General features: G+C 37.2%; 2 protein-coding genes and 1 long non-coding RNA gene across 5 annotated transcripts in view; 2 read left to right on the top strand and 1 right to left on the bottom strand.

The window, feature by feature from the left end:
- Window positions 1–1,616, top strand: part of fbxo11a (F-box protein 11a) — a 39,411-nt gene extending 37,795 nt beyond the window's left edge. For both annotated transcript variants that reach the window (XM_058795154.1, XM_058795155.1), the window contains one exon: window positions 395–1,616. In XM_058795154.1, coding sequence (XP_058651137.1) covers window positions 395–524 — 130 coding nt within the window. In that variant the 3' untranslated portion in view covers window positions 525–1,616. The remainder of the gene's footprint in view (window positions 1–394) is intronic.
- Window positions 1,585–13,645, bottom strand: msh6 (mutS homolog 6 (E. coli)). Its single transcript, XM_058795153.1, has 10 exons — window positions 13,140–13,645; window positions 11,866–12,074; window positions 11,565–11,740; window positions 8,355–10,908; window positions 7,237–7,523; window positions 6,166–6,283; window positions 5,990–6,079; window positions 5,733–5,887; window positions 3,317–3,516; window positions 1,585–1,791 (listed from the first exon to the last, which is right to left on the bottom strand). The coding sequence occupies exons 1-10, from the start codon at window positions 13,370–13,372 to the stop codon at window positions 1,710–1,712; spliced, it is 4,104 nt and encodes a 1,367-aa protein (XP_058651136.1). The 5' UTR covers window positions 13,373–13,645; the 3' UTR covers window positions 1,585–1,709.
- LOC131551916 (uncharacterized) lies at window positions 12,681–21,691 on the top strand. 2 transcript variants are annotated; one of them, XR_009273849.1, is made up of 5 exons: window positions 12,681–12,743; window positions 16,155–16,331; window positions 19,504–19,660; window positions 20,899–21,114; window positions 21,202–21,691. It is a non-coding gene; the product is annotated as an uncharacterized LOC131551916 (long non-coding RNA). The 2 variants fall into 2 exon arrangements; XR_009273848.1 differs by having other exon boundaries at window positions 20,899–21,691.
- Window positions 21,692–22,859: the final 1,168 nt, after the last annotated feature.

The following is a 22,859-nucleotide window of genomic DNA, read 5'->3' as shown; positions in this document are numbered from 1 at the left end:
TTTTGTTTGCTGTACACGATTATATATCATATATGCAGATTTAATCTTAAAATTAAATGTATTTTTCTGGACACTTTTTTGATTTTAATACTGTATTATAGATATGAGAATTTAGGGGAAAACGTGCTCAGTTGTCATGAAAATAATTCACATTTAAAATATACAACAAAATGTATTTTATTAAAAATATATCAAATTAGACTTCACTTTCTCTAATTGAAAAATTAAATTTCAATGTGTGTATAAAGGTTTCTGAAAGTTTCTGAAACATTTTCCACCTTTTATATAATTATTTTTGTGTGTGTGTGTATATATATATATATATATATATTTATTTATTTTAATCCTCATTTGTGCATCTTCAGTGTGTGACTGAATGTGTTTCTGTCTGCAGGTTTTTCTGTGACTGCGGTGCAGGGACTCTGTCGAACCCTTGCACACTAGCCGGAGAGCCGACGCACGACACAGACACGCTGTACGATTCGGCGCCTCCTATAGAGTCCAACACGCTGCAGCACAACTGAAGCGGAGCCGCTCCGAACCGACAGACTCCATGTGCTCAGATGAGATTACACGCTAGAAATAATTCAATTTTATTCAAACAAACTCTTGGAGAAAGAAAGCATTGCGTAAACGCAGAGAGGAAACATTTCTATTTAACAAACGTTCTGCTGTGGATCCCGTTTGTCCCTGCCGCTCTAGGGACGGCGGCGGCGACTCAGGATTCGTGGGATGGAAAATGACGAGAGAAACGGACCCAAGGCGTATAGACTCGATGCTTCCCATGCAGCCGTCACCGCGCTCTTGTATATGTACGGAAAAAAAATGACCCAGCACTTCAGTTTTGCTTTTGTTTCATTTTTTTTTTTTTTTAAAGATGTTTAGTTCTTGAGGTTTGATTTTAATGCTTTCTCATGTAGTTTTGTATTTTCAAGCAAAAATCTTAAATGTACTTGAATGTCTTTTTATTTTATTATAAGTATATTAATTTCGGGGTTGTTTATACCTTAGATTGCTGTATTCGTTCTCATGTCGCAGGATGTATGTTCTTTCTGTGAAAGAGATTTGAGGAAAAAAAAGAGAAAAGAAAGAGAAACACTAAGTATTCTCCAGCAATGTTTTGAGTGTGAAAGTGATATGAAGTGTTTTCACGAGGCTGGTGGTAACGATTCGGCCCATATGCATTAGTCCGGAAGGGATTTAAATGATTAGCCCCGCCCCCTCATCCTGAAAAAAGCGCGAACCGTTCCATAAGACGCCAGACTTGCGAAAGCATCGCGTTCTCGCGCCGCTTCGCTCCGAATGCCGCGAGCGAGGCGACGTGAGCCGAAGTGGCATTGCTGGAGATTTTAAGAGGCTTCGTGCTGATTTGAAGCTCTGATGAATATCTGTACAGCTTTTTTTTTTTGTGCTTTTTTTCCCCCTCCATCCAACTGTATTTGGTGACTGTGGGTTCTCATACGGCCTGAATTGTATGCATGTTCCATGACATCTAGACTTAATATATTGTGAAGTACTCAATAACCATTATGTAGCTGTTAGTAATTAATCAAAAGTTTAATTTCCTAGTCGAAGAGGAACGTGTTACATTTTTAAAAATAAACTTTATTAGATCATTTCAGTAGTGAGTGCTTGCTTTCTACGTGACAACAAAATAACTCATGGAATGGTGAACAGAAGAACTTAAAACAAAGAAAAAACATTTTCCATCACAAGCTGCCGATCATCTGAACCAGTGTTGTGAACTGCTCGCGGTCAGCCGTGGGGCTTTCAGCAAATGAGCACAACTTCCTGTTGAACAAATGAGAACATTGTAAATAAATTAGTACAGGAGCTGAACGTGCATTAAACACAAACACTCTCACTTTTAACAGGTCTGGGAATGCATTTCTGTTCATTTAATTCAACCAAAACTATTTATTTTTAGTGTTGGACACTTTTGCTTGATGGCAAAGCCTCATTTTAAGCATTCATAACTCCAGTCGACTTTGAAAACCTTGCGTTATATAATGCTTTTAATGTGTTGGTTTGGTACTTGAGAGATTTGAGTGTCTCTTTTTGGAGTTTCGAGTCCATAATGTGCAACCAGCTTCATCTGCAACAGTGAGAGACTCTGAGATGCAGTTTCAAATATAACATCTGACCAAGATAAAACAGGCAGAAGAATAAAGATTTTGATGCTAAACGATTAGAAAAGAGTTTATATATGGGTGAACATAAGATTGACACCGTGGGATGTGCTGCAGAAAGCATGAGATGAAGCTTCAACTTCTCTCTAAAGTTTAATTATCACATTAAGCCATATCGTGAAAACCTCTTCTAATTCATAATTAAGACGCTTGTTACACCGATTAGAAAAAAGTAGTCTGTGTTAATGGTTCTCCACAGATTTCACCCACAAATACATGCGTATGTAAATGAGTCTTATGAACAGTTAAAATACAGCATTTATTTAAAACAGTTATTTGTAACATTATAAATATATTGAGTCCTTTCGATTAATTTAGATCTGTTTTTAGAGCCATTACAGGGTTTCTGCAGGTTTTGTACAGATAAATTAAAGAAAAAAAAAAGTCTTAAAGAATTTAAAGGGCATTATTTTTCACATAATTTACCTTTATTCTACACCGCTCTGGACCTTCTCTGATAAACGCTCTGATTATTTCCTGGTTTCATGAAGCCCCTCCCTCAGAAATACGTGATGGGCTCTGATTGGTTAGCTGGCTCAGTGTGTTGTGATTGGCTAAACCGCTTCTAAACGTCCCGCCCCTCAGCTCAGCGGCATGTGCTCCGGTTGTATTGTAAACAATGGTGTCATCTATACTGCTTATCAATTTGAGCCCGATTGATTCCCGAGGGCGGGGTTTATCTGGGTTTGTGACCCGGGAAGTAACTCGTTGTAGTCCCTACGAGCTGTTTTTGTAGGCATTAAACTGCCAGAATTTTAAAAGATGATATCTCCGTTTGCATTAAACTTTCAGCTTCGTAACTTTGCAGATATTGTTTATGCTCAAACAGCAACATTACACACTGACTAACGTTAAAAAAGTGAAGTTGCAATCAACCACCCCTTTAAAGACTAAATGGAAGGGGACACAAAGAAATTGAACAATAAACTGAAGTGAGAATGTTTGTTTTAGGTATAAACGCACTTAAATTTGTTAAGTTTCTCAGAAAACCGACTTGTCTTCATTTGCATCTCAAGTAAATGCATCTTGATTTCTGGTCATTTTGGTGTAAAAAGTACTTAATGAATATGTCACAATGCAAAAAATCTGAGCGCTCCAATCAGAACACAGATCGTAAGGTCACTCACTTGAATATCCGGAGAGACACGGTGCTCCTCTCAAACTCGCGGGCCTTCTTATGGCCGGACTGGATGACTTCCTCCGGGATGTTCGCCAGGCGAGCTGCGTTGAAGCCGTAACTCTTGGGACATGCGCCAGCGATGAACTTGTACAGGAAGGTGATGGTCTCCTGACTGGGGTCCTCGCACTCATTCTCCACCATACAGGCCTGACAAGAAACACAGGGAGATCATTTCACTGATTTCATTTTATTTAACATTTTAAAAATGTCTAGTTTTGTGACTACTTTCAAATATTCATTATTTATAGACTTTATTTAGTATCATTTATACACCATTAGAGTTTTTATTACCATTTAAATGAGCTTTTTTATATATTCTGTCTTTGCTTTAATTTTTGTTAATATTTTAGTAATTTGTTTTTTATTTTTTTAAATATGTCTATATTGTTTTATGGCTGTACTTTCAAAGATTTTTTTTTTTTTTTTTTTTTACATTCAAACATTTATTACTTAGACTTTCTAAGTTACACTGCATCAGTGTTATTTTACTATCATTTATTCGTTTATTAATATTTTGAATTAGTTTTTATTTTTATACTTTGTTTTTATTTATATTTATATTCACATTACATTTAGCAGACGCTTTTATCCAAAGCGACTAACAAATGAGGACAACAGAAGCAATCAAAACCAACAAAAGAGTGATCATTTGTAAGTGCTGTGATAAGTCTCGGTTAGCCTAACGCAGTACACGTGGCAAGGTTTATTTTATAATAAATAAGTAGATAGAATAGTAAAAAATAGAGAACATTAGTGTTAGAAGGTCTTTTTTTAATTTTATTTTACAAAGAAAGAATAGAAAAAGAATTGAGAATGTTAGAAAATAAAGTATTGTAAAGAGAGCAAGTGTTAAAGGATCAAGTGTTTTATTTACAAATAAAAAGAAAACAAGTAGAGAGAATAGAAATAGAATAGACCAGGGGTCGGGAACATTTTTTTGACCAAAGTGCCAATTTTGTATTTTTCCAAAACAGCCAAAGTAAAAAAAAAAAAAAAATTATATATATATATTTTTTTCCTTCAATAATGTCTAAAATACACAAATATGCAACAATCCGTCAGAAATTGTGCAAGGCTTTTACTGTGAGGTTGATTTACAACCTGAGGAGGATGAATTCTCTGAGTGAATGAAAAATAATGCACGGTGCTTATGTCGACCGTATTTATGTGAATACTCATTTTGACACACCGTGTTTTGACCGTTTTAGGCGCGCCACTGAAGACGAAATCTACTATGCTTGTCGTGTTCCACTCGGACCTCACGCGCAGAAAACATCCAGTCAGAAGCAGATTGAGCTTTGAGTTTTTAATACTGTCTGTCTTTTTAATATCAAGAATGTCTCATTCATTCACGTTCCTTTATTAATAACGCTAACAGTCCCACTCGCTGAAAGCTGCGCGGAAAAAGTGAAAGTAACTGGTGAAATGTTTCTAAGTATAAAATAAATAAAACAAAGTATGTGTTTCAGTCCTGTCACTTTTTAAAAAATTTTTTTTTTTACATTTAGACTTTGTCTGCTGTTCAAAAAATCTTATTTTTGCTATTATCACAAACAAGCTACGAATCTGAGTGCAGGAGCTCTGCGTTACCAGAGACACGTCAGTGGTTTGCTGTGACTCATGACTCTCGTGAACAGTACTGAACGCGCATTGTGGCCGGAATGAATTTTTTAAAAATTATTTTAAACCTTTTATCAGCTTATGTAGACTCTACAACAAAGGAATGGCTGATATCTATTGATGTCTAATTTTTGTAATAGATTTTTTTGGCGAGCCATAGGTTCCCGACCACTGGAATAGACAGTGCTAGTATTTGAGGGTCAAGTAAATATATAGTTTTGCGGCTGTACTTTTAAAGATTTTTTTTTTTTTTAAACTTTTAAACATTTCTTATTTATAGACTTTCCAAGTTATAATGCGTGTTATTTTAGTATTATTTATACAATATTAAAGCTTTTATTCATATTTTATTCTTTTCATATATACATATTTTTAGATTTTCTGTTTACATTTTAATTTTAGTTAATGTTTTTGTCATTTCTGTCTATATATTTTTTTTTAATCAATATTTTAGTTTGTTATTTTAGTATTTCAAGTTAAGCTAAACAAAAATGAGATGTAAAAGCTTATGTATTATTTCATTTAAAGTTATTATTATTATAACTTTTCATTTTTTTAATGGATATAGTTTGTTAATAATCCTGATGTGCATTAGTGTAAATGATTTTTGCATGTTTGTACAAACATTTTACATTGTAATCATCGGCAGGCCACAGAATATTACTGAAAATGTTTGTTGTAGTAAAATATTTTGGTCAGTTAAGTGATATTTTCAGTATGAAGGTGAAGACAGTGAAACTGACCATGTGTCCGAGTCTGACGGCGGGGTCCTGGACGTGGTCCTCCACCAGTGAGTGGTAATGAGTGGAGAACAGGGTCCGGCAGCAGATCTTCTCTGACAGCTCGTTCACCACTGCGCTCGCAATGGCTGTGCCGTCATACGTGGCCGTACCTCTGCCTGCAGTTCAGGCGAAGGAAAAGGTTACAACTTACTCATTTTAGAATTTCACTTTTCATTTAGTGTGTGCAAAGTTTAATGTGAGATGAGCAACTAAATCACCCAGTTCATCCAGCAGGACGAGGGAGTGGTTGGTGGCGTGCAGCAGGATGCTGGCCGTCTCGCTCAGCTCCACAAAGAACGTACTTTCCCCTAGAAAACCAAACACGGTCTATTAAGTATCCTGAGTGAAGCTCACACATGATGGCCGAAGGGATAAGAAACAAGTGGCAACTTACCTGACATTATACGATCAGAGGCGCCAAGACGAGTGAAGACTCGGTCCACAGGAGTGAGGCGCAGACTCTCAGCAGGTACATAGCAGCCTAGCTGGGCCAAAATCACCACCAGACCACACTGAAAAACACACGGCCATATAAAACACGTTTTATATGAGAACACAGGGTGAAATCTGATAGAATCTGCATATTACTTTATTTCATTTTAACAGGGCATTGACATTTGAAGTCACATCAATGTTTAGGTCACGTCAACAGTCCTGCGGTAAGAGAAAATGTTTTCAAAATTACAAACATTCCATACAATTAATATGAGGTTATTTGTTTATTGACAGGCTAAAAACATGATATAGAAACCTGCATAAATAAGAACTCAAACCATATCCGTCTTTCTATTATTTAAAAAAAAAAAAAAAAAACACGATCCATGATTTTTATAGATTTAATTAATATTATTTTGTTATGTTCATCAGTAGAATTTACAGGCCCAAACAAAACTGGCAGAAAACATGATACAGAAACCTGCATTTCCATAAATAAGAGTTCAAACCACATCCTTCTTCCTGCCTGAACAGCTGCTCAACACATTATAGGGTGAAATTTGCCTAAATGTTTCTCAACTACATACAAAGTCACTAATAAATGATGAGGGCTGTAAGGGTATAATTATCTGCTCTGACAATAATTCAATTACAATTATTTACTAAACAATGCAAAGCACAATGAACTTTGAAATTCAAAGTGTGGCTCAAAATTATTTAAAAAATATACATGGGATTTTTAAAACTGAAAATAAGTCAAGAATTGAATTTCTGTAGCTGAATCATAAAAAATGTGAACTTTGAATACAATGCAAGTCATTTTGGGTAAAAGCGTCTGTATGCAAAATGTATTCAGGAAAAGAATAGCATGGGTAATACATTTGGTATCGCTATTCAATGCATTCAATTTAGATTTAAAATTGGTGGACTGTTGGACATTAATTCAGTTTTATACCTCAAAAAAAAAAAGATTACTTTCTTAACACGCCATGAAGATTGTTTTTGTTGAAAACTGATTAGCGACACTCACCTGTCTCATTAGGGTGGACTTGCCTCCCATGTTTGGTCCAGTGACCAAAACACATGGGGCAAGCGCTTTACCATTATCATCATCATCTTCACTACCAGGGCAGCCGATGAAGATGTCATTGGGGATGAAGTCATCACCGAAGAAGGTCTTGGTGACGCAAGGGTGACGGGACCCTCTGAGATCCAGGAAGGGGCGTGACTGAGACCCGTCACCCGGGAGAACTATCTCTGGTCTCACCATGGGCCCGTCGCCGGTCTGACTGTACCGGGACATGCTCAACAGCACGTCTACAGAGGTGGAGAGAACAAGAACATATCATTGTGAATTCTATTACCAATATCACTAATTTTTCAGTAAGCATGGCATTTACTATTATCTTAATCTCAAATTCTGGAAAAAAAGTAAAATGTTTATATTAAACTAAATTTGAATGCATTGGTGTACTTGTGCATACAACCATTCTGTGGCCATTTTCAATGCCAAATAATGCAACATGCTGCTAAAACTTTTTAATTAATTACATTGAATTCATTTACATGCACAGTCATTAGCGATTTACACAAACACTGTATCCTTGATTTTGAATGTGAATGTCTGACTTTTTAAAATGAAGTGTTGCAGGGCAGTGGAACAGAAAAAAATGCAAAAAGATGCAAAATGCAAAAATATTTTTTAAAGATTTAACTTTTTAACTGTCCTGTTAATGCCCAAGATGCTGCAAAATATGTAAGTGCAACATTCAAAGACGTTTGTATCTTGCATTGTCAGCTTACTGATTTACACATAAACCTTTAAAACCGTTTTGTTGTTTGTTCTTTGTTGTGCATGTAAATGCATTGGTAACTAGCTCAAATCAACACTTTGACCACCTATCCATAAAGAAGAGCTACATAAACTACAGCCCAAGTTGAAAAACCTCTTATTTTCAGATTGGAGTTGAAAGATTATGAATGAATATAGCATGTTGGCATTATTGATGTTAAGTATGGTATATATGATGTAAATATGACACATGTAGTATATTTTGATGAATAGGAAAAACAATGTGTTCTCTTCTCCTTTTTTGTATATCAACATAGTTGAGAGTTTAAATAAACCATAGAGTTGATTTTCCTTACCAAGCACTGCCATGCATTCAACCGCTGTCTGCCAGTCTTTGCAATTCTTGTCGAAATTGTAGAAGAGTCTTCTCATGCAGTCCTTCAGCGCTGTGTCTCGTTTGTCTTCCCAGGTCTGTAGCTCTGAAAACAGCCGTTCAATCTCTTTAGTCGAGTACCGTTTCCAGCCTTTCTTAGTGGACCTCACCTCGTACTCCTCTGGCAAGCTTCTCTCGGAAACACTGTCTGGAACTTCGAGCTGGTAGCGGTTCCTTCCCGTTCCCCAATAAGACAGATTCTTACAGCCCAGTCGCTTCTTCTGTCGGTCCAGGTATTCCTGCAGGCCTCTCTCACAGTCTTTTATCCCATTTAAGGCTTGGTCGTACTCGGGATCGAAGCCAGCCTTTGGCGAGATGACGCCTGTGGTGCGAGCTTTCTGATGGTCGAAAGCCGTATCCCAACGTTTGAGCTCTGGCGAAAGGTCGGGGAAAAGCCCATCTTCGTTTTCGGTCTTAAGGAGCATCACTTGACGCAGCAGTTTAGATTTGAAGCCTTCTGCAACGGGCTCCATGATCGTCATGATTTCTCTCATTACTTTAAAGCCCTCAAGTGCTGCGAGAAAGTCGGCGATCTTGCGTTTGCTGTAGACGACTTCTTCGTACAGAATGGCTCGGGAGTCCGGATGGTCCTGTCCTTTCAAAGGAGTACCCATGCTGTGAATCTTGCTAAGCAGTCTTTCGAGATCCGGAAGCTTCTTTAGCAGGTCTGTGACTTCGGTCGATTGGGACGGCGTGCCCATCAGGTCCTCCACGGCATCGAAGCGATCTCCAATGGAGGATGGATTGCAAAGAGGGGCGCAGAGCCATTGTTTTAGCAAGCGTTTGCCAAAGGGAGTGCAACACGTGTCCAGTCGCTCAAGTAGGGTTCCCTCAGGACCTCCAGTTGAGCTGTTCTGAAGGATCTCAAGGTTAGCAAGAGTCACTCCATCCAAAACCATTCGTTGACGAGTCTGGGCAAAGAAACACGACGCTCCTCCAGCCTGCTCCATCTCTACGTCAACAGGAACATACTCCTCGAAGTTTCCCATTGAAAAGAGCTCCTTATCCACTAGACATTTCTTCAAGTAGAACATGCACCCGCCAAGTGCAGAAAGAGCAAGTTCGTAACCCGTTTTTGGAGTGAGACATAAAGCATCGCATTCGGACGTCATTGCTTTTAGAGTCGAAGGCAACACTGATGCCTTTTCATCATCGGCTTTGCTTTCGTTGAAGTAGTCTTCCTCTGCAAGGACCTTGAGGGTCTTCTGTGCATCCCAAAACTGCGAACCAGCATTGAGGCCTTCTTGTAGAGTTGACGACAAGATGGCCTTAAAGATTTTCAGCGTCTCAGCTGACGGGTTGCCCTTCTCGTAAAGCACCTGGGCTGGAGAATAATGCGCCACCAGAGTACGCAAACGGGAACAATGACGGTCATCCTGGAATTGACCGATATGGAAGCGTCCCACCGAGGTGTCAATGAAACACACCCCGTAGATGTGTCCGTGTCCCGCGCTGTCCTCCTCGCTCTTCTCTTTAATGCTCAACAGATACTTGCTTTGAGTTTCAGAAGGGGCGCCGTCGAGCACGCTGTACGTCTGAGTCCCTCGCGTGATGATTCGGCAAACCTCTCGCTTGACGACGCGGTCGAATTTAGTGGGACGTGCCAACGTCTTACATCGTGCTTCCATCATCTCAGGGGTCTCGGTCTGTTCCACGCGAGCCACTTTGTAGCCCTTTTGCACGAGCACGTCTGAGAAGCGCCCAAAGCCGATTTCGGGGAAACCAGAATGGGCCCAAGCACCCTTCATGAAGGTAAGACCGAGTTCATTGACGCCAATCACAGCGTCCATGTGGTAGAGTTCGTAGAACTTACCAACTTTGTAGAACAGAACGGTATCAAACATCTCAGACTTCAGCTGCCACCAACGGCGCATTCCAGGCGTCGTCCTGTTAAGGAAATCATCGGGTACGTATAGAGTCGTAGGGTCGTAGTTTTCGTCAGACTGACGTTTACGTTGTGCATCCTTTCTCTTGCCGTCTTGCAGCCACTCGAGCTTCTCGTGGTCCCACACAGTTGGTCCTCCATCTGTCCCGTTTGTGCTGCCGCTCTGACTTTCGAAGTTGTCCGGTGCGGAGAAAGCAGAAAGTCGAGATTTGGTGTCAGATGCCACTGATGAAAGAGCTGCAGGTGCTCGTTTTGGGGGATCTGGTTTGCCCTTTGACTTGGCAGGCTTTTCTGAAAGACGTTTGCGCTTCACCGGTTTCACAGGGCTGTCTGGTTCCGTCTCCGGCTCGCTTTCTTCTTCCTCAGCCCCGCTACACACTCCCTCCTCGTCATCCTCGTCACTGCTTCCTCCTGCCTGATCAGGTTTGAACTCCTCACCGGAGTCATCGCTGTCAGACGCCACCACGATTCGGCGACGCTTCGGGTTTTGACCTTTATCAGCTGCAGCACGAGATGAACGTCGACTGGGCTTCGCCTTTTCTTTAACCTCTTCCTCAGACATTTCTGCATCTGATAAGGTTGACTTATCAACCTACAATAAAACATTACATAATGAAATTAAAATAACGTAAACACATCTGAAGATGAATAAGATACAAAATGTGATACAATGTTCCATCTAATGACAAAATGATTAAAAGACCACATAAGAAATAAGTAATTGATGTTTTATGCAAATTGCAACTATGTGAACTCACATAGCTCCTATATTTCTGAGAATTAGAAAGAAGTTATTAGATTTTACTTTTGTAGTCAAAGCTTGCATGTACAACAGAAACACTTTGTTTGATAGATGCTGACAGGCAACAGCTAAAACATGAACGATCAACAAGTCAATATTTTCTCTTGAAATACCTATAAAGGATTTAAAGATTATTTTGATTTGTCGTTTAGTTTACCCCCCCCCTAAAGAAAAGTTAGGCTTTTATTTTTGCACATAAAACTGGCATCGATCAAATGTGTGGTAGAAGCTTCGTCCTACAGAGCGTCTTTCACTCTCTTTCACAGGCTTTTGGCTGCTATATTTTTTATTAATCACCAGATGGTGCTGTTTTCGAACACACTCAAAGCTTTTCCCGAAACAGTCCCAGTGTGAACTTGGCTTAATTTAATTTAAATTTTTGTCTCTTCAAACTAAATGCATCTTTTACGAGAATATTAATTTTCTTCACTCTAGTGTTTGCTCACCTCCATATCCTCATCATCCTCCTCTTCGTCACCTGAAGGATCCATGCACATGGACATCTTCAGTCTCTGCTCAGGCTTGTCCTTCATCGCAACATCTGCCAGCTCCATTGCTTTACGGATCACAGGCTTACCGCTGAAGAACACGCCACCGGATTTGGCATCTGCATGATCAGAGCCTTGAAGGAACAAGTATGCAAGGTCAGAATAAAATATTTTTTCACATATGATTAATACTTTATACTCTAACTTGAGAAGAAAGTTGACAAAGACGATGTTCTTCTGGAAATAAAGACCTGCTCACCTTGATACTCTCTTATGTATTTCGTGTTAACCCAACCTCGGGTTGGTGGTTCATCAAAGAAGTGAACGTGTAGTCTTTGGTCTCGGCCACGGCCCCTCATCTGCTGTCCGGTGAGAGGCTGAGGAACAATCATACAGGGCCACCAGGGATGTCCTTCCATCTTGGCCCAAACCAGAGTGCCAGCACTAAATATGGATGACGGTTCTTTGCTGGAGAGAAACAATGATCTTTGTGAGACATTCATTCAAATAAAGCAAGAGCAAAAATCACATATCCACCTAAAATATGATACAAAAATATTATCGGGTTCATTAATAAGAAGTTTGTCGTCACACTACTAAAACGAATTGATTTGTAAATGAGTATGACATTAATGTACTTTTCATAATTATCATTTTGTATATTAACACATTTGAAGCAGTCATCATAGATTAAACATTAAATATAGTCATTTAAAGAATACAAACCATATATAAGCGCTTAATAAAATAAGCAATTGGTAACAGATTATGGCCCGAATCTATATACGTTAACTACATAAATACTATATACAAAATACTGTAAATACAAATACCAATAATGTCATAAAAATAAACAAACAACATGCTTTCAGGGTTTTTAGACTAGTTTTCGCCTCATAAATATTCATCTATCGTTTATATTGACCTCAAATTAATGTGTTATTTAGAGTAACGACTACTGTAGTAGCGGATTTTAACGGAACGGTTGCTATGGAGATTTTTTGTAACGGATGCTCCTATTGGTCAAACCCGGCTAGGAAAAAATCGCTGGGAAACTAGATCCACCCCCTTCCACAAAGTCTCCCGCCAAACACGCAGAAGTAGCACGTGGAGTCAAATATTAGACACAATCCTCCGGTAAGTTTTCCTAATGAAACCTCTGACAGTGGCAATAATCTACAAAATTAAAATTATTCAACTAATACTTGCAATGTATGACTCACGAGTGTCCAAAACATGGTTTTACAATGTGACATGTTCAAAGCCCATGTAAGTAAAAAATAAATAAATAAATAAAAAGTAACATTATATTCTAGGAAATGCCTTGCAATAAAACACTAATGCAAATTTCATGGCACAATCATGACAAAACAGGTAACATTACTTTGAAGAATACCATTTTACTTATTTGTAAACTCAATTTGTGCATTTATCAAAGTACTGTTCAAGTATACTGTACCATGTGTCACCATGGTAACAGTCCAAAATCATTGCACTGCACATGAACTATTGCACATAAAACTGTAACGTTACCTCTCTTTTGCAGTGACTGCTTTCTCTCCGAATAGTTTCGCATGCCCAGCTTTAGTTTGAGATTTGAAGGGTTTTGATGGCGTTTTCTTGCTGTTGACTTTGGCTTCTTCTTTGGGCGAGGTGTTGGATCTGCTCACTGCATCTGCCTCCACTGGAGATGGGTTAGATTTGGCCTTCACCGCGAGAGGCGGCGACTTCGTGAAGAAATTAAAAAGAGAACTTTGCTTCGCCATGTCTCCAAAAGGGTGCTGCGCAATATAGTGTTTAATTATTCAAAAAAAAAAAAAATCATATATTCCATTCCAGCAGGCCCAGAACTGTCCAGCTCAACTGAGTTATTGTGGAGCTGAGAGTTCGCGGGAAAACGCTGCTGGCGCGCGGAAAGGGAAGAGGAGGATCGTTTGACGCCGCGAGACTGTGTGGACCAATAGGAAGCGCTGTGTATCATTTTACACTACCCACGTGGCTGACATGACCTGCTTTTATTTTCATTTAGGACTTGTATTTTGTTAGTACATGCTTGTGCGCTATTTTCCGTTATTTTTCTATGTAAACACGCTCTGATCGTTACGCTCGTGTCACGTCGCGCGTATGATACGACGTTCTAAAAACGCGACGCTTAAGCTAAAAACGCATGCGCCCTGTGTGAGCCAAAGTAATGTAAAATAATGAATAGAGACAGAATGTTGTGTCTAATAGTAACATCTTCTTATGAGACATATAAGAGGGCGCTAGCAAGCCAAATTTCAATTCTATCTCAAATCTATGCTTTAAAAAAAAAAAAAAAAAAAATTGGGAGATAATTGTTTACATCCTTTAATACCATGAAACCGTGTCTGTGATGCAAATTAAATTCCGAAATTATCGTATATTGTTGTAATCACCTTAGAACTCTACTATGTCCAGTGTTGGGAAGGTTTCTTTGAATGTAATAGGTTACAGATTACAAGTTACCTTTTAAAATGTAATAAGTAGTGTAACTATTTCAATTACTTTATGATTTCATTTGATAACTTTTTGAATACTTTTCTAAATTTCTAACGTATGTTTTCAACTGTTAATCATTTTGAAACATTTAAAGCAGGCAGGGTTAACCTTACAGTAGTACTCAACACTGATTACTGTCACTTTCGAAATCACTTGAATTAAGATTATAATAATTTAATTTTAAAGCACAACCACCACAAAATCAGGCGTTAGCACCTATTTTCAATGGTTAAATGGTTAAATGCAGATTTAAAATCATAACAATAAATAGTTTAGTAGCTATGATACTGTTTTTGAAATCAAATCTTTGCTTAGCTGTGACAGGAAACACTGTATCTAACAGTTAATCCTAGAAAATAAAGCATATACGTAAACCCAAATAGGAAAAAAAAAAACAGTTATTGAATAAACATGTCTATTCTGTGTCCTAAACTCCTGTAAACAGTGGGGTCTCATATTTTAGAGCAGTCAATGCAATTTGGGAAAGAAATCAATTAAATCTCTCTCTCTCTCTGTGTGTGTGTGTGTGTGTGTGTGTGTGTGAAAATATTCAGATGTAACTCCCTTTGTAATCTTTAAAATTTTCATAAGTAACTGTAGTAAAAGTAATTTAATTACACATTTTTTCTCAGTAACTGTAACTGATTACAATTACATTTATTTTGTAATTAAATTGCGTAATTCCGTTTCTAGTTACTCCCCAACACCGATTATGTCTAATCTTGACTCTATAAAATCTTGACCTGAAAAGTACTGTTACTTTTCTCCACGCTGTAAGGATGGACCAATCACGGTCGTTTGTTGTGATCAAATCAGTGACCCATACAATGTATTTTTGGCTATTGCTACAAATATACCCCAGCGACTTAAGACTGCTTTTGTGGTCCAGGGTCACATACAATAATGATAATCGCTGTCAGGATGGACCAATCACAGTCGTTTGTCGTGAGCACTTCAGGACTGGGTTGGATAATAATTTACAGCTGATAGTGAGACACAGAGAAACTTTATTAAAGCATATGCAATCAAAAACACCCATTAAAGAGTTAAAATAAGATATTTATTAATTAGAGTCGACACCCGACTCTGAGGTGCGAGTCTGTCAGAAAGTGTGTGTGTGTGTGTGTGTGTGTTTGATGAAGGCCTAACCTGTGAGAAAAGCCATCATACTAGTTTGAAAGCGATGTGATGGACTAGAAAGTCGTATTTTGTTTTCGTGTTGCGTCAGCAGGGAGCAGTGTTGGACCATTTAACGTCCCACAATATTTTTACACAACCTCACACAGTATTTAATCAGATTTTAAAGTTTTACGATTAGACACATTTAGAACAGATTTTTTTTTTGTAATATTATATAAGATTATTTTATTATCATTTAGATACTGTTATTTTATTAATTATTATTGTTTTTTAATTTTGGTATTTTCCACTTCCATTTTAATTAAAGTTTTAGTAATTTTGTTGTGTTTTTGTTGGTTTTGTTATTATTATTATTATTATAGTTCATTTGTTAAAATGAATAAAAGCTATATATATAGAAATTTTTTCATTTTTGTTTCAAATTTGAGTTTTCTAGTAAATCAAGTAAATAGCTTACATAAAATACATTCTTAAATTTAATTTTATTGTCAATGCTTATTTTATTTCAAGTAACAATACTGATTTTAAATAGTTTTAGTTAACTATAATAACCCTGATGTAAGAGATGATATACATAGCCCTCTCTCTCTCTCTCTCTCTCTCTCTCTCTCTACACCAGTCATGTGAACTCCTTCTACTTTAACTCAAATGGTGCAATCTGAAACAATGTGTAAACGTAGACAAAATCCATAATAGGAGCATCTTTCAGAGTTCTCAGATTTGGACCCAACTGTATAGATTTGTATAAACAGTATAAACATGAAATGGCATACGCAATACAGAAACAACAGAACAACCTGTGACTTAATTTGTCCAAAATCATACTGTATGCCTGTGAATCTGGGGATCTGGTAATTGTGATCGCCCAAATCTCCTTATCTGTTTCAGGAAATACAGTTTCCTCATCAATTGCAGTGGTGTTTCTATCCCATCCGAGGTGTTGCTGGAGTGCAGTGCTGGGAATTATTAAGACTCCTGCTCTGCTGACAGCTGAATCGTGTGTTTCTGTGGGAGGAAGAGGTGTGGGCTTCTTCATCAAGTCAGTAATCATCTTCAGGATTTTCGGTGTGTTCGGTAACACTGATTATTAAATCTGACAGACTGAAGTATAATAGCATGACTCGGTAGCAAGCTGTACTTTAAAGTGAACACTTTCTCAGCTACACGCTCTCATTTGTTTGGTCAGGATAATTTCCAGTCACTGTTGACTCTCTCATTAAGTCGTCTGCGGTGCTTATGACTCCTTATTCTCACTATTCTTAGAGTCTAAGGTGTTTATCTGTCATGATGCATTGAATGTTTCTGTGTCTCATCTAATAGAAAGCGCTTTGTGTCTTTATTTAACCTTGACACTTTCACACAGAAAAGCTCCACGTCGCAGCTTTTAGCACACAAACCTGTAATGCTCCATTTGGCAAATTAATAATCAATCCAGTTAGGTGATTAGTGCATGTGGGAAAAGCGCATTCAAATACAAATACAGAGCTTTTTGGCATATGGATATGAAAACTCTCATAACCTTTACAACAGGTAAAAATAACACACGCCATGAGTCATTATTTATAGTCTGAATCAGCAACGAATCACAGCCTTTTGCATCATATGTTTCTGCTTGGATGTTAAAGATTGCATTTATTCTTTATATAAATCTTGGTAATTTAATGACTTAAAAAAACAGTATTAGAAGATCCAAGGATTTTCTAAATGTTACAAGGAAATTATTTTGTGGTTTTACTCGCTGCACAGTATACAAGCCTAAATGCTGCATGATCTATCATACATGGTCTTCAGAGACAAAACTTAATATAATTAATTGCTACGACATAACTAATAAATTAATAGGATGTTGTTTTAAAATCAGAAATATGCTTTCAAAAAAAAAAAAAAAAAAAAAAAATATATATATACAGTGAGGAAAATAAGTATTTGAACACCCTGCTATTTTGCAAGTTCTCCCACTTAGAAATCATGGAGGGTCTGAAATTGTCATCGTAGGTGCATGTCCACTGTGAGAGACATAATCTAAAAAAAATCCAGAAATCACAATGTATGATTTTTAACTATTTATTTGTATGATACAGCTGCAAATAAGTATTTGAACACCTGAGAAAATCAATGTTAATATTTGGTACAGTAGCCTTTGTTTGCAATTACAGAGGTCAAACGTTTCCTGTAGTTTTTCACCAGGTTTGCACACACTGCAGGAGGGATTTTGGCCCACCTCCACACAGATCTTCTCTAGATCAGTCAGGTTTCTGGCCTGTCGCTGAGAAACACGGAGTTTGAGCTCCTCCAAAGATTCTCTATTGGGTTTAGGTCTGAGACTGGCTAGGCCACGCCAGAACCTTGATATGCTTCTTACAGAGCCACTCCTTGGTTATCCTGGCTGTGTGCTTCGGGTCATTGTCATGTTGGAAGACCCAGCCTCGACCCATCTTCAATGCTCTAACTGAGGGAAGGAGGTTGTTCCCAAAATCTCGCAATACATGGCCCCGGTCATCCTCTCCTTAATACAGTGCAGTCGCCTGTCCCATGTGCAGAAAAACACCCCAAAGCATGATGCTACCACCCCCATGCTTCACAGTAGGGATGGTGTTCTTGGGATGGTACTCATCATTCTTCTTCCTCCAAACACGTTTAGTGGAATTATGACCAAAACGTTCTATTTTGGTCTCATCTGACCACATGACTTTCTCCCATGACTCCTCTGGATCATCCAAATGGTCATTGGCAAACTTAAGTCGGGCCTGGACATGTGCTGGTTTAAGCAGGGGAACCTTCCGTGCCATGCATGATTTCAAACCATGATGTCTTAGTGTATTACCAACAGTAACCTTGGAAACGGTGGTCCCAGCTCTTTTCAGGTCATTGACCAGCTCCTCCCGTGTAGTTCTGGGCTGATTTCTCACCTTTCTTAGGATCATTGAGACCCCACGAGGTGAGATCTTGCATGGAGCCCCAGTCCGAGGGAGATTGACAGTCATGTTTAGCTTCTTCCATTTTCTAATGATTGCTCCAACAGTGGACCTTTTTCACCAAGCTGCTTGGCAATTTCCCGTAGCCCTTTCCAGCCTTGTGGAGGTGTACAATTTTGTCTCTAGTGTCTTTGGACAGCTCTTGGTCTTGGCCATGTTAGTAGTTGGATTCTTACTGATTGTATGGGGTGGACAGGTGTCTTTATGCAGCTAACGACCTCAAACAGGTGCATCTAATTTAGGATAATAAATGGAGTGGAGGTGGACATTTTAAAGGCAGACTAACAGGTCTTTGAGGGTCAGAATTCTAGCTGATAGACAGGTGTTCAAATACTTATTTGCAGCTGTATCATACAAATAAATAGTTAAAAATCATACGTTGTGATTTCTGGATTTTTTTTTAGATTATGTCTCTCACAGTGGACATGCACCTACGATGACAATTTCAGACCCTCCATGATTTCTAAGTGGGAGAACTTGCAAAATAGCAGGGTGTTCAAATACTTATTTTCCTCACTGTATATATATATACAGATATAGATGATTGACGTGGCATATGAAGTTAATATTTTCTCTGGCACAGACATTTTGTAGTTCTGTGCTGTGATTGTGTCTGATATGAGTGACTATTAATGGTTTTCTTTGTTGTTTTCAAGCTGTTTGTTGCATCTGATTTTAGAAACGATGAACGCAATGTGATTATATGTGAAATTGGTTTCAGTATTGCTGTTGTAAAATAAATATAAGTATTAAATAAATAAAAAAATTGAAATTTAGAAATACTGCCTTGGCAACTAACTGAAATAAAGTAAGTTTAAGTACTAAACTCACTAATAAAAATAAATGAAATAAATATTTTTATTAAAAACATTAAAAAATAATTATTAAAAAGTAAAAAAAAGTACTGAAATAAAATGAATTAATATCTAAAAACAATTACAGTAGCACATGGCAAAATTACTAAAACTGGACATTTAGAATAAAAGCAAATTTAAAATATTAATAAATGCTATAATAGTGGTTATATATTATATTATATCCAGCTCAGCATAATGTCATTATATTGTGTTTTTATTAGGTAATCATTCACCACTATACCTTGCCTTTCAGCGATGGTGTTATTGTGTTTTCTTTGTATTCTGCCAACTGTAATAATAACAACTCACTTTTATGAGGGAGTATTTAATTTGACCTTGCTTTATAATACTCTTCCTTCTCAGATGGATTTGTTTGGCATCGTTTAATTGCTGTTTGTTTAATAGGTTTCCCTGTAGCAGTCAGAATGACACACAGCGTCTGGCCAGGCTTGTGCGTGTATGAGTGAGAGAGTTTTCCCATCTTCCTCGAGATCGTTCTGGTTCTCAGCCTTTGGCAGATGCTTCAGCCGGAATGACTTCCAGTGCACTAATTGCAGGGAATGTAATTACGGAGCAAACTGTAGTTAAGTACTTAACTCTGGGGTTCAGTCATGACGGAGTATTGCAGCCATCTCAGTAACTCTAGTTTGGGTGAATTCACCACCTTTGTGTTTGTGACCCAGATCATAAAACACTGCAACATATTTTCTGAAGTCATAGATTTTAGTGAAGAATGGCTTTCTGGGATGTTGTGGGATAGTCTTGCACAAAGTGTCTTAAAGAGGCAGGCTTGAACGTACAGTTTGTTATTTCAATATCATTGAGATACCATTATAAGGTTTTGAGTTAGTTTTTATTTTTATATTTTTCATTTTCATTTGACTTTTTGTTAAAAGTTAGTTATTTTGGTGTGTGTTTTTGTCATTTTTATTTGATTTATTTGTATGTCTATATAGTTTTTGTTTTTGTTAATTTTATATTAGCTTTAGTTTGAATGATTTTAATACATCAAGGTAAACTAAATGAAAATGAGAAATGTTTCCTAGATAGAAAAAAATATTTTTTATCAAGTAACAAAAACAAAACATTTTGTTTTTAACTATATAACTTTTCAACTATACTATATAGTTAACTATATAATAACCCATATCATTATATATTTCTATACTGCATATCTTCTTATTTTATTATATATTTAATTTATTATATATTTAATTTATTATATATTTTTATTTTAGTACATCAAGTTAAAGTCAATGAAAATGATTTTTTCATATATATATATATATATATACAGTATATATTATTTGTAATTTTGTCATACATCATACTTTTTGACATTTTTGGGTTTTGTAGTATTGGAAATGACATACTAAACATCTTTAGTCACCACATAAGAAAGTAACTCATACAACTTTGGAAAGGCTGAGTAAATGAGCAAACTCATCTTTAAGGAGCTTATCTTATAGTCTCCGTAATTAATTTTAATTAAGTGTTCAGAGTTTTAATAGCATTCAGAGTTAACTAAGCGTCTCAGACAGCTTCATCATCTCACTGTCTGGAGTGTAAACATCTCCCGTACAATCTGTAAAAATAGGGCACATAATTTATAATGTATAATTTGAAGGAATTTTTCCGTATTTATTTTTTACACGTGTTTAACTAGTATTTTGAATTTTACACTTCATTGCACCGTGTTTTAGAGTTAACAGAAATGTCCGTAAAATGAATGGACAATGTCGTGTGAAATGAGCTGCGAGTACTTTTTCTGTTATTTTGTGGATTTTTTTTTTTTTACAGTGTACCACTGCCTGCTGGGAAGACATATCAAAGAAAGAAAGGACAGACGGATTGAGAGCTAATCTGAGCGTTAATTGGAGATCTGAGAATAAGACGTCTCAGCAGAAAGGAGATCATTAGGAATCAGCACCTGTGGACGAGGCTCTTTTAACCTGCTTCAGCATCATTCTGACCTTCAGCGCCACTGAATTCATCTTCGCTGAGTTTATATAGCAGGTTTAGCTCATAGTTCATGGGTTTGCTTTGTAGTTGACATTTAATAAGTGCTTTCATCCAAGGTGACTTGTAGTATGCTAATTTCAGGGACGGAGCTCTTGGAGGGACCTGAGGTTAAGCGCTTTGCTCAAGGGCAGCGGCGGCCGTTATCTCGATTACTCCGGTTTCTGGGTCACCCTGGTTTGTGATTAACATTGCAACCTTTGTGTTAACAAAAAACAATGTTGTCTGCACACTGAATAAAGATTTAGACTAAAAAGGTCTGGAAAAGATGGGTTGTTTTTAAATTTGCATCGTGAAAAAGTCAGATCAACGTGAAAATGTACTTTCTTCAGATCACTGAAGGATTCCTTACTAGATGGTTTCTTATAGATTGTTTGTTAGGTCTTGGACTTATCTTTTTGTTAGATGGTTAATGGCAATTATTATAGAAATTTCTGTGGAACAAAAAAATTGATTGGACATTTCTTTGGAAGAAAAAGTGAGTGGAGCTTGCATGTGAAAAACTTGTTGTTGCTAGGGATTTCTGTGTGATTGTGAAGACATTTGGTTGGTAAGGTGTTTTGGGTGGATGGTTACTGGCAAAAGTGATATTTTTATAATAATGTTTTTTTTTTTTTATGTGCATACAGATTTATTTATGTATCAGTGTTATTTTAGAGTCACTGAGATACTATTATAATTTTTATTTGAATAATTTCACATTTTTATTTGATTTATTTGCATTTTTAAATTTTATTTGATCTCATTTTAATTTAATAATTTGATCTGTTTTTAATGAAGTTTTATATTGTAATTATTAAATTACATTTTTAATGATTTTTTTTAAATGATTTTTTAAGTAGCTGAAATAAAATGTTTAAGTCTTTGATATATTTTATTTTAAGAACTTTTTTTTTGTTTTGTTTTTGTTTTAGTTAACTATAATAATCCTGGTGCAAAGTCCGGTGAAGTAAAAACAGACCAATACAAACAACATTTCAGCACATAGCTTTCTTCAGAGTGATGAAATAATGTACAAAATGCAACAATACTCTCTGTTTTGCATGAACTTTTGTGTTAAACCAGACAGGCATTTGTTAAGGTCTTGCAGTCTCTGTTATCTTCTTGTTTTACATCACTAAAGATGAAGCATGTACTGTGTGCACCATCATAAACAAATCATGAGAAGTTGCTTACTTTGCTAGAATCCCTCCTTAAATGTCAATCTGTGGGATTTTATGATCCATTTTATCATTCAGCAGGTGAAAGTCAGTATGATTTCTTACTGAAGGAGCAGCACATCACATGAGAATGTATTTTAATCAAAGAAATTACACAGTTGACCTTTAGGCTACACCTTAATCTGCTCCATTAGAACGATGACGTGCTCATCAGGGATTCATTCCACTGTCCTTTTCTCCATCTGCATGTTCAATGCAGAAACACGCTCCAGGACCTGATCTGGTAAATGACTCCCTGTAGGAGTGCTGGATTATATGGTTATCGCTGCGGTAAATCCCTGGGCTTAACCTGTGCTTTGCTCTGACACCCTCCATCAAGAATCAGCAGATAATCAGCTGTTTCAACTAAACCGCACTTCTGACTTCAGCCTGAATTACACGCTCTGTCACAATAGTCATAAAGATGGCAGGTGGGCAGTAATATACCTCCCAATTAAGAGAAAGCATCAGTGATATAGTGTGCTGCCTGTACACTGTAAGAAGTGGAAACCTGCAATTGTTACCTTAAAGGAATAGTTGAGC

The sequence above is a fragment of the Onychostoma macrolepis genome, chromosome 13, assembly GCF_012432095.1.
Source record: "Onychostoma macrolepis isolate SWU-2019 chromosome 13, ASM1243209v1, whole genome shotgun sequence".
Taxonomy (NCBI): Eukaryota; Metazoa; Chordata; class Actinopteri; order Cypriniformes; family Cyprinidae; genus Onychostoma; species Onychostoma macrolepis.
This window is presented reverse-complemented; position numbering and strand designations above follow the sequence as displayed.

Bases quoted from the DNA above. Each gene is read 5' to 3' on its own strand.
- msh6 (XM_058795153.1), bottom strand. From the start codon at position 13,372: ATGGCGAAGCAAAGTTCTCTTTTTAATTTCTTCACGAAGTCGCCGCCT. The intron at 3,517-5,732 runs GTCAGTTTCACT...GTTTCTTGTCAG, and splicing joins CCGTCAGACTCGGACACATG to GCCTGTATGGTGGAGAATGA. The intron at 1,792-3,316 runs GTGAGTGACCTT...TTTGTTCAACAG, and splicing joins GTGTCTCTCCGGATATTCAA to GAAGTTGTGCTCATTTGCTG.